This window comes from Nanorana parkeri, unplaced genomic scaffold (genome assembly GCF_000935625.1).
Source record: "Nanorana parkeri isolate BGI_ZX_2015 unplaced genomic scaffold, ASM93562v1 scaffold1801, whole genome shotgun sequence".
NCBI lineage: Eukaryota > Metazoa > Chordata > Amphibia > Anura > Dicroglossidae > Nanorana > Nanorana parkeri.
In genome coordinates this window covers 101,477-121,039 of record NW_017308069.1, presented here as the reverse complement: position 1 = coordinate 121,039, position 19,563 = coordinate 101,477, and the positions used below count along the sequence as shown (strand labels likewise).

Here is a 19,563-nt window from a genome sequence, read left to right as displayed (position 1 = left end):
CCACTTCACGGGAGGTATTAAAAAATTAGGGGGGGGGGGGGTGATTTTAATGCTCCCCTAAACCCTATCCTAGACACCTCCGACAGCAAAACATCCCTACCCTACAGGACCCTTAAGTTTCTGAAAAAGAAGCTGGCGTCACTGGACCTCTGTGATGTTTGGAGGACCCTGCATCCAGATGGGAGAGATTATACCTACTTTTCCCCCCTACATGCTAAATACACATGCATTGACTATATCTTTATCTCCCAATCTGACTTGCCACGACTTAAGACTTCGACCATTCTGACTTCCTCAGATCAGTGGGATGACACTGTCCCTGACCCCCTCACCAAGCAATCATCATGGAGACTTAATCCATCCTTACTCGCAGACAAATCCGTATTGCCTAAGATCATAGCTGACTTAAGAGTATTTTGCATTCAATGCTGACAACAAGACACCCCCCATTTATGTCTGGAAACAGACAAAAAGCTGTCACAGACCTCTTGACTCGTATTACCAAACTGGAACTGTCCCATAAAGAATCTCTGGCCCAACAAACACTCGTAGCGTTAGCTGATGCTAGGAAGGAACTCAATACGATCCTAGGGTACAAGATTTGTAGAGCTGATGCTAGGAAGGAACTCAATACGATCCTAGGGTACAAGATTTGTACAGCCCGGCCTGTACTATGAGGGTGGGAATAAATGTGGCAAACTTTTAGCCAGGGTGGTTAAATCACACCTGCGTTCTCCCAACGTTGCACAGATCCAGCGGAGTAATGGTTCTATGGCTAACTCTCCCCCTGATATCGTGGGGTGTTTTAGAGCATATTACCATTCCCTCTATAACCAATGCACCTTGACCGACATGGCCATGCAAACATCACGAGAGAGTATCCAATCCTTCCTGTCCAAATCTGCCATGCCCACATTATCTACTGAAGCTGTGCAGTCTCTGGAACGCCCAATCTCGATGGAGGAACTGAAGCTTGCAATCACTCAAAGCAAACCGGGTAAAAGTCCAGGCCCTGATGGCCTTACCAAGACCTTTCAAGATATTGCCTCATCCCACTTCTTAAATGCCTACAACTCGGTGGACTATACTCATGGCCTTCCGAGCCAAACCTAGGAAGCGCAGATCTCTGTCATACCTAAGGAAGGCAAGGACCCTTGCCTTTGCTCGAAATACAGGCCAATTTCCCTCTTGAACGTAGATGTCAAACTGTTTGCCAAGACCCTGTCGAATCGCCTCCTCCTGCACGTACTCACATTGATAGGAAACCAGCAAGTGGGGTTTGTAATAGGCCGTGAGGCAAAAGATAACAACACCTGAGCTATTGATTTGATACACTGGGTCTAGGCCAAAGGTACTCCAGCCATTTTGCTGTCCACTGACGCAGAGAAGGCATTCGACAGGGTCTCTTGGGACTTCATGTTTGCAGTACTACGTCATATTGGTCTTTAATCGCAGATGCTGGCCTGGATCCATGCAATATACTCTAGACAAGGGGTCCTCAAACTTTTTAAACATGAGGCCAGTTCACTGTCCCTCAGACATTGCTGGGGGCCGGATCATAGTTTGAAAAACAGGGGAGGGGTGGGCGTGGCTGTGGGGTCACGTAGGGTAAATAGACGCCAAACATGTCAAGCTTAAAAATTGTGCGCACCCGCGAAATCGCAAAAAAACATCATACCCAAAATTGACCATAGGCGACGCTTTAAAAGCTTTTACTGCTCATCAGTTTAGCGTTATCACCGATTTGATGGCCCTAGAATTATTGCTCTCACTGCGACGTTCGCGGCGATATGTAACATGTGCGGCATAATGGGCGCAATTGTCGTTTTTGCAGGTATGCGCACCCGACGCATGTTTGCATGTATGTATAGATGGGGACTTTTTTAAATTATTATTAATTATTATTTTTTATGTGTAACTTTACATTTTTTTGTGTGGAAACTTTCATTTTTTCGCCTTTTTTTCACTTTATTGCTTTCACATGGGGGGCTAAGAAACCCCCCCCCTTGTGATAGCAAAATATGTAATAGGTCCTCTTTATGGAGACATCAGGGGTCTCCAAGACCCCTTATGTCACCCAGGACCCCCGAAGAAGCTGATGAAGCAGAGGTTGGCTTCTCTCCAGCTTCTGAAGCTGGAGAGTGACACAAGAATGCGGAAGTGATGTAATATACATCACTTCCGCTTTCTCACAGCGGAGAGGGGACCGGAGTGAGATCGTGTACCGATCTCCCGCTGATCCCCTGTCAGAGAGGCACTGTGCTGGTCCCGGGCTCGCACCGGGCACAGCGGAGCCCGGGATCAGCGTGACAACGGGAGGAGGGGCCGTGGAGGAAGGGGGGAGACACGGGCCAACCGCCCATACAAGCGATCCGCCGGCTCTATAGCCTGTTTTTAAATTGACTATTTCCCGCTCGTGCACGGCGCGCGCAAGTGGGCATGGCTGTTCTAGAGAGCTCCAGGCCAGCCGATTTTTTACAACGGCCTGGAGGTAGTTAAGGTAGGGGCTTTGAGCTGTAGCTCCCTTAATCCGGCCTTGACACCTATGGCAAGGGGCGTGCGGCCGAACGGGCCGGGCCAAGGACCCTGGCGGGCCGGATCTGGCCCGCGGGCCGTAGCTTGAGGACCCCTGCTCTAGACACGCTAACGACGAGGGTCAAAAAGACGGGCTGCCTATATTCTAGTTTTCTGTGTCGAATGACACACGTCAGGGCTGTCCCCTATCTCCCACCCTTTTCATTTTGACATTGGAACCCTTTATCAGGACGGTTCTTAAAGATTCCCTAATATGGGGGAAATCGGTGGGCCCAGTGGAACACAAGATCACAGCCTTTGCAGAAGACCTGCTCTTTTTTCTAACCGACCCAGCATCCCGCTCCCTAAATTGATGACTTTGTTCGAGACCTACAGGACTCTTTCCCATCTAAAGATTAATTATAGTAAATCGTCTGTGCTTAATGTTTCCGCTCCCGCCTCCCTTCCCAACCCCCTATGACGCAAATACCCGTTCCAGTGGAGTGATTCCTCTGTTAAATACTTGGGGATCCACCTCCCGACTAACCTATCAACCTTATTTACTGTCAAAACTTCTGACCTAGAGAAGTGGCGCACTCTTACTTTTACCTGGTTTGGTCAGGTGGCTTTACTAAAAATGAACGTTCTCCCGAGGCTTCTTTACCTGTTTCAAACGATTCCCATTGTCCTCCCGGGGGTCGTACTTCCAGAGTCTGTGCTCAGCTTTCTCTAAATTTGTCTGGAAATACAAAGAACCACGCCTGTCCTGGGTCTTACCGCAGCGTCCAAAATCTAGTTGAGACTTGGCAGTCCCGGACAGATACAGATACTATCTAGCTTCTCATCTGGCTAGGATAATACATTGGCATACACAACAGAAATGGAAAGCCTGGGTGACCATCGAACAGGAATGGTTCTCTAGCTCAGTTTCTTCAGTGGTGTGGCTTTCGGACTCCAGCAGACCAATTCCCAATCCCCCACAACCATTGATCTCGGCAACATTGAGGGAGTTTTCTATCCTCCGGAAAAAGTAACTCTTACCACGGTAGATAGCCCATCATTGACACCACTACGGCACAACCCAGACTTCACACCAGCGACTTCTCCAGAATTTCAGCAGTACTGGCTAGGGATGTCCCGATACCGATGCTAGCATCGGAATCAGGCCCGATACAGGGCATTTTGACAAGTACTTGTACTTGTCAAAATGCCTAGCGCCGAAGCTTGCGCTATGTTTTTTTTTTTCTTACCTTCTGTGATGGCTGGGGTCCTCTGGGCAGGCTGGAGGAGCGTTGCGTCACTGCTGTGGGCGGAGCTCTAGGTGGGGTCTAATGTAGTTGGCCGGCGACCTGGAGCTCCACCCACAGCAGTGCCAAGACGCTCTGCCGCTCAGCGCCGCCGACGTCGTCCTCACATGAGAGGAAAAAAAGCTATCGGCAGCTCGTGAGGCACCTCCATTGCACGTGGAGCGGTGACGGCGGGGGGCGTGGAGCAGTGACAGGGCAGGGGGCGTGGAGCAGTGACGGAGCTGGACTCATGGATCTGTGACAGGCTCTGTCACCTCCCTCCCCTGTCCCCGGCTCGTTCTTGTCACAGGAGTTCTAGCACAGTGCTGTGCTGTGCTAGAACTCATGTGTTGGAGGTGACAGGGCCAATAAAGAGTACCTGTCACCTCCAAATGCTATCACACAGGGGTTTGTTAGCCCATGTGTGATAGCAATAAATTTAAGTGAAAAAAATAGTTTAGAAAAGTAGAAAATAATAAAATAAAGTAAAAAATAACTGATTAAAATTGTAACTAAATAAAAATAAAAACATTAATAAAAAGACTAAAGTAAAAATAATAAAATAAATTATAATTAAAAATGTTTACAAAGTAAATAAAAATTGAAAAAAAATTAAAACCAGCCCCGCTGCCCCCATCTGCATTAAAATAAACGCACAATCTGCCTGGCACGACTGGGGTGCCATTAGAAAATAATGTCACTGCCAGCGCGATCGGCGGTGGTGTGCAATCCATGACCGCCCGGTCATCGTGCACAAAACCGAGCAGATGGCTGGGTGGTCATGGAATCGCACACCACCGCCGATTGCGCTGGCAGTGCCATTATTTTCTAATGGTACTCCATTCGCGCCAGGCAGATTGGGCGGTTTCCCGCCGCAATACCGCCTGGGCGGTCCCACACGCTCGCAGTTGAAAACATGAATAGGATACATGTTTTATTGTTCTAAAACAGTCTTAAATTAAAGTTCTTCATAAACAAATTGGCCTAAAATCATTAGTCTATTGTTTTTTTAAAAATGTCACCTGTTCCTTTAAGAAAAAGTATCGGCAAGTACATGAGGGGAAGTACTTGTACTTGGTCTTAAAAAAGGGGTATCGGGACATCCCTAGTACTGGCCTATGGATACATCACTCCCAGCCAAACTATTTTTTCAGGATCACCAGTTTCTGGAGACAAGCAGCCTTGCGTCCCATGGTGGATATATCTACAGATTCAAAATTTTTTTACCAGTCGGTCCAGCAAGACCAATTTCTCCAGAAACCTGACTCCACTAGAAAAAATGTGCACAGGACATGGCCCCCAGGACCACATGATCTCTAGGCTTTACTCATTGCTACATGACACCCAAGTGCAGGGGGAGAGTAAACTAGGCCTTCGGTGGGAAGGGAATTGCAGACATCCCTGACAGATGCAGACTGGAATGACCTGTGCCTTAACGCTCACACCAGCTCCATAAGTAGTCACACCCAAGAAACTTACTACATGATTCCGACGTTCTGGTACAGGACTTCGCAGATCCTACATAAGATCTACCCAGATGTACCTGACACTTGTTGGAGATGTCAGACGGAAGTGGGTTCTCTCCTACATGTCTTGGACCTGTCCTCTACTCACTATGTACTGAACCAAGGTTCACAACATCATCTCCCAGGTTACAGGCCAAACTATCCGCTTCTCTCCGGCAACTTTCCTTCTGAAGGACCCAGCTGACACCTTGAGCTCGAGTAAATCACTGCAAAAACATATGATTAATGCGGCTCGCACAGTTATCCCGAGGCATTGGAAAGAGATTGGGCCACCTTCTTTGTCCGAATGGATCTGACAGATCAACCACATCTATGAGATGGGGGAATTACTATTCACAAAACAGGATGCTTTGGACATCTGGGGGTGTTGGAACCATTTCACCACCACTCCTGACTATCCGTCTCTCAAATCCACAGCATGACCGATCATGGGATGGTACCTCCTCTTGGAGATCGCCTGGTGATACTGGCTGCACGGCTGACTTGCCTTTTCTTCTCCTAATTTTATCAACCCACTGTCTTTATCTCTTTACCCTTTTTTTTTTTGCACGTTTATTTTTACCCTCGCACCATAGAAGTGTGAGATCAAGTGCATTTCTATTAGCTTCAGGGAGGCCCGGAACATTAGGAAAACGTGTTAAGTAATATCTATTTGTTCAACTTAGTGATTGACTTTGGTGCCTACCTTCCCCCCACCCCTCCCCTTTCCTCTTTTCTAAACAGATTTTACATTTTTAAGCACCAAAAATGAACCACTGTGTCTGTAACAACTTGTTCTTTAAATACCTCCTGCTTTGCTGTGCACTGAAAGTATGGTTTCCCTCTCACAGTACCTCTGCAATGTAGTCCCCTTGAAACCCTTCTCAGGAACAGCACAAAGTGGTCACTAACATTTACTCTCTGTTAGAACTTTAAAGGAGAACTATGAGGTGAGTTATTTTCACTCAACCTCATAGTTCGAGCCCACGTGTGACAATTAAACAGTCACATGTCGGCTCTATAGATCTGAAAATGAACGCATACTGTCGTTCGCTCACTTTCCGGCCATCTCTGTAGAGAGCGGTGAGTGTCAGTCACCGCTCCCCGCAGGGATTCCCCCCCCCCCCTCCAATCCTCCAGCGCTGACTGAAGGAACGGACGGGAGAGAGGGCGGGCACAGCTGGCTCTGCCTCTAGATAGGCAGAGCCAGCTGTCACTCACGCAGCTGGGTGGATCTCTACAGCATTGTCGGCATCCGTCCCAGCTGCAGCGCTCTCAGTATATAGCGGCAATAGCTCGCAATATACTAAGCTTTCAGTCACGGGAGGACGCTAATATATGTCCTCCCATGACCCTTAAGAGAACTATGGGATATAAAGGTTACCCCATAGTTCTGTTTTAAGTCTGTTTCCTAGGTTAAATGGACTGTGCAGGTACCAAGTCTGGATGATGACAGCTGGACTGAGGTAACCCAAAACAGGTTCAACAATATCAGCACTGCAGACAAGTTAAACCAGTAAAAATGTAAACACTTTCTTTATTACACCCCTGTTTTCAAAATGTAAATCTTAAGGGGTATTACTTTGTATTGCAATGTTTCATATCTTGCTGAATTGTCTGCAATGGGGGTTAGGGTGATGGTTAGGTTGATGTCAAGTATGTGTGTTGTGTGTATGACTATGTTCTATCCTACATTTTACAAACGGAGTTGCTGTATGGTTTGTTTGTTTTTCCCCCAAATTGTCTTTCCAGGACAGCACTTGAGAGAGAAGTTCCTCCAACAGGAACAGAAAACACATCCCCATGTCCAAAAAGGAAGTCCTTCTGCTGAACTGGTCAGTATTTGTGTTTTCTCATTCGGATGAAAAGGTTCTGCTGGAACTCTGGATAGGGGAGATAAGCTCCCTTTTGAGCTGTTCCATTCCACCTATCCTTGCCTTACTTACCTCGATGGGGGAGGGTGAAGTAGAGCCTTTTTCCTTTTTTATTTATGCCCCCTAGTCCACCCTCCTCAAGGGTGAGGTTGTGTTCCGTGGCCCCCTCCTCAGCTCCATGATTGCATGGATCCAGGACCTCCCCGGCCACAGCCGCTTTGGGTAAAGCAGGGTCCAAAGATCAGTTTTCCCTGCAGAATGTGGTGCTTCTTTTGGACCTGGGGCGCTGGGCATCTTTTCATGTAGAGGCTGGGCTATGGATAGGCCTTGGGCCTTGAGTGCCAGCCCATAACACCAGGGTTTCTGGCTGATCACTTTTGGTTCCAGACTCTGTCGCAGTGGTGAAGATACTGGAACCCTGGGCATATAGGGAGCCCTTACACTTTGCACTTAGCACTTGCTGCACATTCCACATCTTGTGTCTGCGAAGGGAGACAACGTTTGTGATTACAGGCTTTGTTCAGATAAGTAGAGACTTCACTTATCTTATTTACTTACCTGTTTGGGTGTGGAGGTTTTGTCCCCTCATACCTTTTTCCTGTTGGACTTTTGGAACTTTACAGTAGCCCCTTGTAGTCCCGTGTTTGGCGCATTTGGCTCTGTCATATCAGCACTTGGGAGTGTTGCTGTTGCTGGGGGTAATGACCTGTGGGGCTGGACTTGCTGTTTCTTTCAGGCTTATGTGCTCCATTTTAAAATTAAGAAAAAAAAAAAAAAAAAACCTCCTTCTGTCCCTTAACTGAGCCTTGTTCTCTAACCTTGTACTCCAATGCATTCAGTGAGCATAAATAAGCAATATTTCCCAGCAAAGGGAAAACACAGGATCAGGACGCTTTCTCTTCAAGTTTTACTTTCTTGGAAGATGTGAACAGCCTCTTAAAGATTATACACTGCCTGGCCAAAAAAGAATCACCACCTGGATTTCAGGATGAGTTATGATCTGTAGTTGCTTCCGTTGGTCAGGTTTAGGTTCCAGCAACGTTATGTCCCCCCAAAAAATGAGGTCAGCTGTCTACCTGAATATACTGAATGACCAGATTTTTCCATCAAGGTATTTTTTCTTCCCTGATGGCATGGACGTTCTCCAAGATGACAATACCAGGATTCATTGGGCCCAGATTTTGAAAGACTGGTTCAGCATGAGACATAATTTTCGCACATGGATTGGCCACCACAGAGTCCAGACCTTAACCACATTGGGAATCTATGGGATGTGCTGGAGAATATTTTTACGCTGTGGTCTGACTCTCCAATCATCACTACAAGATCTTGATGAAAAATGAATGCAGCTCTGGATGGAAATAAATGTTGTGGGATTGCATAAGCTTATCGAAACGATGCGATGGTGATGAAATGAAAGCTAAAGACGGTCGAACTAAATATTAGTGTGTGTGACTTTATTGGCCAGACGTGTATATGAGACTCTTAACATTATAGATAAGGAAGTGTCCTTGTCTCTCTGTATGATCGGAGGTATCAAAACCATAAGAAGGTGGTGTGTTTTTTTTCCAGTCCACAATATGCTCACATACTCAGTTGATCCATTAATTGTTTTAATTTTCCCTCGCGGGCAGGGCCCTCCTTGCCATCTTGTCTTGAATTGTATTGTGATCGTAATGGCTTCCTTATATTGTAAAGCGATGCGCAAACTGTTGGCGCTATATAAATCCTGTATAATAATTTACTGCTGCCTGTGTGTGTCCACCTCACAGGTGTTGGGCCTTTCTGACTGCATTGGTTGCAACCACAGGCCACATATATAAATATATTTCAGCGGCTAGGTGAAACTACATGCGCAATTCCTTGCTATATCCTGACACGACAGTGGAAGCCTGTATCTTATGGTGTGTCTAGTTAACCCCTGCTTTCTACCACCTGCAGCTTTATTGCTCCAGGAGTGAGATGTTTCATTCTTTACATTGGGTTTAGGTTTTATTACTATAATGCTTGTCACCTATAAGCATTTGTCAAATCTCTGAGCCAAGTTTCCAGGCACTTTTAAATGTTCTAACTTTAAGTGCCTAACTTGTAAGTGTTATGGTTTAATCACAGTGAGCTAAGACATTTGTATATTGGGCTTACAGTATATCATTTATAGTAGCTAGTTAATTTTGCTGCACTAGGAACTTTACATGTCATGTGGTGTACTTATATAATCTTGGTGATATCTATTTTACACCACATTGATGAACCTCTTTCTTGACCTCTGGTGTATGGTGTAAAGGTGCCCATACACCTTGCGATTATCGGACGAAACTTTTCGTCCGATGATCGAACCATCGTACGATTTTCGTATGACGGCCCCATCTTGCCCCGATTATCGCAACTGGACGACTTGCGGTAATTGACCGTAATTATTTTCGTTTGCGCATGCGCAGTGTTAATCGTACGACTTTTGACGGATGGAAACGCCACCAACCATGCGAACATCGTACGTTCGACCTAAGTTTTCAAACATGCTTGACCGTCAAAAGTCGTACGATTGTACAGTACTATCGGTCGGGCACTACATTCACACGTTACGATTGTCGTACGAAAAGTCGATCGCATACAATTATCGTACGGTGTATGGGCACCTTTAGTCTGTTTCAGAGGTTTTGGTCACATAAGCAATTTCCTTTGTGTATGCAGCAGCATCTGGGTGCAGTCTGTGTGTCAACAATACGACCTTTACATTACATGCATTATACCTTAGCACTTCTCGTGGCATTGATACGGTGCTACAAAGTTTATCTCTTATAAGACTTCCTATATAGTTGTTATGGAAAGTCTCTGTTGCAGAATTTTTGGCTTTTATGTAATGCCTTTGTCCTTACACTACAGCACATATTTTGGTACAGTTATATAACCAGTTGATATACACGTCACAGGTTTCTTACTTAACGCTGTAGTCCCTGAACATGTCCTTTTTTTATGCTAGGAGTATTTGTCTTTTAGTAAATGTTAAGGTTGATACTAGTGATTACTACTTGTACACCAAGTCCTAGTTCACACCTAGCATTTTGTAGCGCTTTTTATACCCTAAAAAAAAAAATGCCCAAAACAAAATCCCATAAATTTTTATGGCCATGTTCACATCTGAGCATTGTGTCACTTGTAGCAAAACAACCATCACTGGAAAGTACATGAGCGTCTTTTTGACAGATTAAGCGCTTCCTGGACCCATAGACTTCAGTGGAAATGATTCAAACCGTGCGTTTTTGCGTGCATGTTACGTGCAATTGTGTCACAATCTGCTTGCAAAAACGCAAGACTTGATTAATGCACAAAAAATACATGTAGAAACGAGCAAAAACGCTGTCGCCTAGATGTGAATCCAGCCTTAAGGTCTTTGTAGACTTAATGCTCATCAGTACCACTATAGTCCTCTATAGCTGCAGGTGCTGGTTGAAGACCAGTTATTTTATTATCTCCTAGCTTTTCCTGGAGTACAGTAGTTATATTCTCATTAGGCCCAGCACCCCACCTCTTAGTCCTTCTACCTGCTGCGGGTGTACAGTGACTTGAATTAATAGCTGCACCACCATGGCACCAGGTTGTAGCAGGGAGGCTGTTATTGTTACACAAAAGGGAGCTGAAGTCCTTAAGTATAATATTCCCTAATAATGCTCAATATCTCGACTGCAGCTTAGACCTTTGTCAATACTTTCAGGCTCTGGTGAGACTATACATTTTCAGCTGCTAATCAAGACTATTAGGGTGCTGGAATTTTGCATAATCCCCATATGCAGAATTTGCTCTTGGCAGTTTATATTTACATATCTAGTCGGTTGGCTCAATAAATTTCCCTCGATGCCTTTTAAAATTGAACAACACAGGGTAATGGGACTTATGTTTGTCCATGGTTGACCAGAACCTCACTAGGCTTTGGTCTTACTTTTTGTATATATATATTCACTAATAAGTCTGTCCTGTATAACTTCATACAAAGTTAATCAGAGACAGTTTGTTTTTCATATACGGCACTAACTTATCCTTTAGTTAGTCCCATGCTTTTCTTTTCATATTTCTCTAAAAGGTTCATATGCCTGGTCCACCATGTCTGTAATTCCCAGGGTCATCCCCGTGGAAGGACAATTATCTGGGCTTCCCAAAGACTAGCTAGCTCTCTCTAATCAACTCATGTGCTGTCCTGGAAAGACGATTTGGGAAAATTAGAGCTAGATTTACCGGTAACTCTATTTCCAGGAGTCTTTCCAGGACAGCAAGGTTCTCGCCCTTGAGGTGTGTACTTATGTTTTGTGTTGTGTTTGTTTTACTTCAGATTAGGTCCTTTTGGTTCTCATCTAATACTGACCATTTCAACAGAAGGATTTCTTTTTAAGATTTTGTGATGTGTTTCCTGTTCCAGTTGGAAGAGGAGCTTCTCTCTCATGTGCTGTCCTAGAAATAGTTACCGGTAAGTCTAACTGTGAATTTATTTTTTTTGGTACAAATTTTGAAAGCAAAAATAAACACACTAAGACCCTGTTCACATTGAGCGATTTATCGCGCGGTAATTCCCGCGATATCGCGGCAAATTCCCGCGCGATATCGCGCTCTAATGCAATCCAATGGGGCAAAGGGTCCTGCTGTCGCGGGTCGTGTGTCGCTACAGCAGGACCCTTTTTGGAGCGGATTTAGCCGCGATTCAAGCTTGCTCAATGCAAGCTTGAACGCGACATCGCGCGGGAAATCTCGCGATGTCGCGCAATATGCAAATCGTGCGACAAACGCGCGATTTGCATATCGCGCAGTGGGAACGGGGCCTTCGAGTACCTGAATTTGACCTGGTATCAGCCCCAGGAGTGGGAGAGTAAACAGCAGTACAAACGGCCAGTAAATTCATGTGTGGACAGGAAGCATGCTGATGGGCAGAGAAAGAGTTACAGAGATGAGTGCATCACTGTGCTGCATCTCCTTTAGTGTTCAGTCACAGGCTGGGCTTGACCCAGGACGACTTTGACTCAGAGGAAGTGTGTTTAATGAAACTGCCCATCAGACTGGTGGCCAAATAAAATGGCTTTGGGTTAAATCTCTAGATTGAAGTTTGCAGTAAATTCTTGTTTTGTTATCTTGTCCTTTTTAATGGGCTATTTGTTTTTAACTTTTACTAACTACGTTAATTGCTGTTGTGCTTATTACATTGACAGAAGCAGTCAGCCAGCTGCGGTTGTTAAAGCACCTTGCTTTGTGCGAGGCATAATGACAGTTCAGCAGGCAAATATCTGCTTGTTTTTAGACACAGCAATGTAATCCGTATCATTGGCTGTTGAAAGGATTACATGGTCCGGAACCATACTGATCAGTTCCTGATTACTGTAACTGACAGCGTAGCATTTAAATACAGTGGGGGGAATTTATCAAAACGGAACAAGCAAAATCTGGTGCAGTTGCCCATGACAACCAAGTTCCGTTTGTTTGGTTTAGCTTTAAAAAAGGATAGAAGTCCGGGCGTCGGGCGATAGGAATTCCACACCCCTGGAAGCTTATTGGTTGCCATGGGCAACTGCTCCAGATTCTGCCTGCTCCAGTTTATGCAAGTTATGCAAATATTAAAATACCTTGATGGATGGGTGTCGATCTGGAGAAGTGGATGTTTTAGGCAGACTGTATTTGCATGAAAACCACGCCAGGCAACACACCACAGCTTCTTGTTTTCAGAGAACGATGTACAGCACCCTGCAGCCGTAATATGACTGCATTGCATAAGGAAGCATGAAGACGTGGTAATGTTGTTACTGTGTCTAAAATAAGGTATGTAATAAAATGGGTTTAAAGAAAAACTCCAGGGAAAATTATTATTAACCCTTGCAGTGGGGCTACCCCCCAGACTGCAAAGGTTAAGTGCTTGTTTGTGTCTAGGGTGGAAAATAAAGTTACTTACCTGATCCTCTGAGCCTGCTTGCTCTTTGACCGGCCCCTGGAGTCTCTCACTAAATCCCCCCCAACTGCAGCATGTTCTATACATAGCATATCAAAGGTTCAAGATACCAACCTGAGAACTACAGACCAGTCAGTCTAACATCAATAGCTTGCAAACTGTTAGAGGGAATGATAAAAGACCATTTAGTGGATTTAGTTTGTGACAATGGTATAATAAACTATAATCAGCATGGATTTAGGAAGGGACGTTCTTGTCAGACCAACCTACTAACATTCTATGAAGAGGTGAGTAGAGATCTGGATGGAGGGAGGCCAGTGAATGTGGTATATCTGGATTTTGCCAAGCTTTTGAGACAGTACCACAAAAAAAGCTTACTACACCAGCTGAGGTCTATGGGCATAGATGAAATGGTGTGCACATGAATAGAGAACTGGCTACAGGAACGTGCCCAGAGAGTATTGATAAATGGCTCTTTTTCAGATTGGTCTAATGTCGAGAGTGTCGTGCCCTAGGGTTCTGTGCTAGGCCCCATAGTGTTTAACCTGTTTATTCACAATATCAGGGAAGGTGTTGATAGCATGTTTCTGTGTTTGCTGATGATACTAAAATTGGGAGGGTAATAGACACGGGTGTAGACAGTATAACATTACAGGAGGACCTGGATAAAATAGGGGAGTGGGCAACTATATGGTAGATGAGGTTTAATGTTGAAAAATGTAAAGGAATGCATTTTGGGGTTAAAAATAGGCATGAGGAATACATATTAATGGGTACTCCAGTAGGGAAGTCAGAAATGGAAAAAGATTTGGGGGTCATAGTAGACCACATATTGAACAATAGCTGGCAATGCCAGGCTGTGGCAAACAAAGCGAGCAGAGTGCTGTCTTGTATTAAAAAGGGAATGTACTGTAGAGACAAGGCAATCATTTTGCCACTTTATAGATCATTGGTTCGGCCTCATCTGGAGTATGCAGTTCAGTTTTGGTCACAAATCCACAGAAAGGATGTCCTTGAGCTGGAGAGAGCCTAGAGAAGGGCAACTAAACTAATTAAGGGGCTAGAGGACCTAAGCTATGAGACAAGGTTACTAAATTTAAACTTGTTCACGCTGGAAGTGAGGGGATTAAGGGGGGCATGATTTTGATGTACAAAATGTTTCATGGTGATGGCAACATCAACAAACTATTTACAGTAAACTCCATAACAAAGACTAGAGGCCACAACCTAACATTGGTAGAGAAAAGATTTAACCACAAGGGGCTTTTTTTCAGTTAGAGTGGTTAAAGTCTGGAACTCGCTGCCACAAACAGTGGTATCAGCTGAGAGTATTGAATCATTCAAAAAGCATTTAGATACCTTCCTCAGAGACCATAACATACAGGGGTACAGGTACTCCTAAAAACAATATCACACAGGAACTCATGTAGACACGGACACACAAAGGTTGAACTTGATTTAACCTGTGTCTTTATTCAATGTCAAATACTATGTAACTATGTATAGAACATGAGGATGCCATGGGACATTCCATTGTTGCAGCATAGGAGGAGAGAGGCTGGAGGGAGTGTTCTCAAAGCTGGGCGACTCAGAGGATCGGGTGAGTATAACTTCCTAGACCAAAGCAAGCGGCGATAGCCCCACTGCAAGGGTTAATAATTCACCCTGGAGTTCTGTCTTAATTAAACGCCTACCGGCCATTGTGCAAATACGGCTGGCCGGGAGCTTCCTAGATCTGAGCGGGCGTATTTAAACATCCCGCTAGGTCCGCCCACTTGCACACGCCGCTGGAAACTACCTAAATTTAAATACAGGCAGCGATGCCTGTTAACATGCAAGCGATTGTATAAGCTTCGTGACCCCATCCTCGCCCCCCCCTCCCGCTGTCACGCTGACCAGCATAGTGGCTCTCTGACAGGGGATCAGAGGGAGTTCAGTACACGAACTCCCTCCGGTCCCCTCTCAGTTGTCAGAATGCAGAAGTGATGTATATTGCATCGCTTCCGCATTCTTGTCACTCTCCAGCTTCAGACACTGGAGAGAAGCTGATGAAGCAGATCTCTGCTTCATCAGCATCTTTGGGGGGTCCTAGGTGACATTAGGGGTCTTGGAGACCCCTGATGTCTCCATAAAGAGGACCTGTCACATCCTCTTTGCTATCACATAGGGGGTTTTCTTAGCCCCCCTATGTGATAGCAATAAAGTAAAGTGAAAAAAAATATTATAGGAAATAAAAAATAGTTGCAAAAAAAATTACACATGAAAAAGAATAAAAGAAGCACACATTTTTTTTAAAGTGCCCACCTTTGTTTAATGTTTTAAAGTGCCCACGCATGCAAACACGTGTCGGGTGCACATAAGTGCGAAGATTACTATTGCGCTCATTAAGCCGCATATGTTGCATATCGCTGCGAACGTCGCAGTGAGAGCAATAATTTTAGGGCCATTAATCACAGATGACACTAAACTGATGAGTGGTAAAAGCTTTTAAAGCGTCGCCTATGGTCAATTTTGGGTATGGTAGTTTTTTGCGGGTGCGCGCAAATTTAAAGCTTGACATGTTTGGTGTCATTTTACCCGACGTGACCCCGTCTTTTATATTTTACCAAAGAAATTGGGTAATAATAATTGTTTCCTAACATTTCTCTAAAAATGTTCAGTAATTTTTCCTTAACATAGTAAAAAATAAAAACCCCAGTGGTGATTAAATGCCACCAAACGAAAGCTCTATCTGGCCCAAAAAAAATTGTATAAAATTCATTTCGGTACATCGTTGCATGACGGAATAAATATCAAAGTACTGCAGCGCTAAATACTGAAAAATGAAAACACCTGGTCAGCAAGTGGTTAAATCATTTTATTAGCGTGTTGATTGGGGGGGAGGGGGTGGGTGAGGACCCAAGGAAGACAGCATGTAAGCAGATTGAACTTTAACGGACTCAGAAGCAAAGATTTGCATTCTTAAGGTGCCCATACACCTTACGATTATCGGACGAAAAGTCGAATTATCGAATAGTCGTACAATTTTCGTACGGCAGCCCCATCCTGCCCTGATGATCGCTAGATTAATTTAGCCGTAATTAACTAAAAGCACCTGGACAAAATGCGGTAATTGATTTGCCGTATTTTCGTTAGCGCAAGCGCAGTGTAGATCGTACGACTTTTGACGGACGGAAACGCCAGCAACCTTATGACAATCGTACGATATAGCAACGTTTTCAAACATGCTTGACCGTCAAAAGTCGTACGATTGTACAGTACTGTTGGTCGGACACTGCAATGCACACATACGATTATCGGCCGAAAAGTTGATCGCATACGAAAATCGGCCGATAATCGTAAGGTGTATGGGCACCTTAACAGTCTGACGTTGACGAGCAAGACCACCAAAATCAAGGAATATGGACTATATTTAAATATATATTTTTTCTTTCTAAATGTTATCGTAGCATAACGGATGCTGCTTAAAATTGGGTGTTGTGTCTCACTATTTTATTCATTTTATATAGGAACCTGCTTTGTAATCTAGTGAAGATTAAGCTGGGATGCTATGAACTTGAGCCCAATAAAAGTCATTCAGCAGAAGATTATCTAAAAAACTTTATGGAAACAGAAGTAAAGCCTTTATGGCCAAAGGGCTGGATGCAATCCAGGTAACACCCTCCATGCTATGGTAGAGACAAACTTACTGTATTTCGATTGTGTAAATAGAATATAGTTACTTTATTTTTTTACTCAATGTCTTTATAGAATGCTGTTTAAGGAAAGTCGCAGTGTACATAATCACCTCACTTCTGCTCCGTGAGTACATACAATTCTAACTCTTTGTGAATTAGTGTGCAATTAATTGTACATTGTTTTAATTACATAGCTACATAGTCAGGTTGAAAAAAGGTTGAAGTCTATCGAGTTCAACGTATAAAGATAAGAATTATATAGAGACTAAAGTTTTTATTCCGTAGCTTGGTTTTGTAATGAGATTTGATATACATGTAAATGAGTAAGCAATAAAAAGACATTTTACTGTGTTAATACACGTTGATAAAAAAAAAATTTAAATTAAGCTGATCACTTAAAGTTGTAATTAACATTATTCAACCCCCATTGGATATCCGGCTTATTGGCAAAATTTACAAACTTTTAGTTGTTTGCATTGAACAAATCAAACAAAAGCAATTGGAATAGGTCAACACAACAAATCTTTCTAGTGGTTTCCCCAAATTCAACTGAAAATGTATCTTTTAATGACTTCTACTGTCTCAAAATGATTCAACCCCCTGAATAGAATCCCTCACAAGAACACGCATCTGCAAAACTGGTGTTGTCTCAACCACACCTGATGCAACTAATCAAGAGCTTCATTAGTTGCACCAGGTGTGCTTGAGCTAAACACATGAAATACGGGTTTGTTGAGTGTCACGTTTGACTGCATGTTTAAAATAGGGTCAAAAAGTTCAGAGCAGAGATAATTGCCCTTCACAAACAAGGAACAGAATACAAAAAGATGGCGAAGGCACTGAATGTTACTTGAGGCACTGGTGGAAGAATAGTTTGCCACTTCAAAGTTAAAGGAACAGTGGTTACACTACCTGGACAGGGCAGAAAACTGAAGCTATCAACACATGCAACCAGATTTCTGAGAAAGCAGGTTGAGGAAAAACCCTTGCGTGACAGCAGAAGACCTGCAGCAAGACTTGGTGGCAACAGGCACTGAGGTTTCAGTTCGCACTGTAAGGCGCATACTAAACTCAGAAGGTTTCCATGCCAGGACTACAAGACGTACACCGCTACTGACCCAAAAGCACAAGAAAAGTTGGCTCCAATATGCTCAAAATCATATAAATAAGCCACAGAAGATTTGGGATTCTGTTCTATGGAGCAATGAAACAAAACTGGAACTTTAGGCTGTATGGATCAGCAGTATGTCTGGAGAAAGGAGACCTACTTTTGAAACGAACACTCTGCCTACAGTTAAGCATGGTGGTGGTTCAGTGATGCCCTGGGGCTGCTTTACATCCTCTGGCACTGGAAACCTGCAGCGTGCAGAAGGCAAGATGGATTCACTGAAGTATCAGGAAATCCTAGGAGAAAATATCATGCTGTCTGTGAGGAAGCCGGGGGCGTCATTGGACCTTCCAACAGGACAATGATCCCAACCAGGGCCGGACTGGCCATAGGGCAAACCGGGCACTTGCCCGGTGGGCCGGGCCGAACACAATCAACCTGATTGTGTTCGGGCCGGTCCGCTATGCCCGATGGCCTGCTCTGAGAGCTTCGTTTATCAGGAGCACAGAGCGGCCACTCAGACAGGCAGGAGAAATCCGCCCCCATCACCAGCTGACAGATGAGCTGGGAAAACTGTGCGGACACGAGCTGTCCTCTGAAAGAACACAGAACGGAGTCCAGGAGAAGGTGAGCTGACAGGGGGGGGGGGATCCCTAGCAGAGTGAAGAGAGTTAGCAGACCTCCACGACCCCATGCTGCACACACGGGGGGGAGAGATAGGATTCAAACTGAGGGAAGACACAGTCGGAGCATCAGGGGGGTATGGACGACACTCATATGAGGGGCCCCTTACATGCATATCGACCGTACAAGGGGCGGCATGGTGGAGGTGGCCGGGCCCCAGATGGGCTCTGTGGAGTCTCAGATTGGTCCTAAAACCAGTGTGTTTTAGTCGTTAATCCCCGAGTCCGGCACGTCGTTAATCCCCGAGTCCGGCGCGTCGTTAATCCCCGAGTCCGGCGCGTCGTTAATCCCCGAGTCCGGCGCGTCACTAAGGCCAGAAGAGTCCAGCGCGTTTCCAGTCCCTGAGTCCATCTCAGGGACATCTCATTTACTGTATAAATGTATTACTGGGATTTGTAGTCACTGCAGGGAGACGATCAGGAAGTGAGCGGATTGGTGCATGTTTCTGCTCACCTCCCGATCGATGGAGCTGACCTGTGACAGCTTCTTGGTCACAGGTCGGCTCTAACTATGAGGATGAGTGGAAATCACTCACCTCATAGTTCTCCTTTAACCCTTGCAGTGTGGGGGGTAGCCCCACTGCAAGAGTTGAATTTAAAAAAATCCTGGAGTTCTGCTTTAACTATTGATGAGCATTAAAGGAAACTTCTCAGCATGGAAACAGTAGTGCTGATTTGGTTTTAAGGGCCCATTCACACTATCCAGTGCATTCAGGGCACAGTTGCATTCTATGAACGCATTGGATCAAATCCTTCCCACGTTCTGGGGCAGGAGGAGGCGTGGTAAATACCATTCATGTCAATGGCACCACAAACACGCCTCCTGCCCGCATTGGAACTCGTCCAAAGGTAGAAGCTACTGGTTTATAAAAACTAATAAAACAGTGGGATCCCAGAAGCACATTCTATATAAAAGGGGGGTGGCAGGACTTTTCCCAAGTTTACAGTAACCAAGGAAGATGCTCCCACTAAAATTATTTCATATATATATAT

At 44.7% G+C, this 19,563-nt stretch overlaps 1 protein-coding gene across 1 annotated transcript in view; it reads left to right on the top strand.

Annotated features, from left to right (window-relative positions):
• UBN2 (ubinuclein 2) overlaps positions 1 to 19,563 on the top strand; it is a 199,070-nt gene that overhangs the window by 128,137 nt on the left and 51,370 nt on the right. Inside the window, exons 11-12 of the mRNA XM_018571668.1 lie at positions 16,612 to 16,755; positions 16,853 to 16,903. Coding sequence (XP_018427170.1) covers positions 16,612 to 16,755; positions 16,853 to 16,903 — 195 coding nt within the window. The remainder of the gene's footprint in view (positions 1 to 16,611; positions 16,756 to 16,852; positions 16,904 to 19,563) is intronic.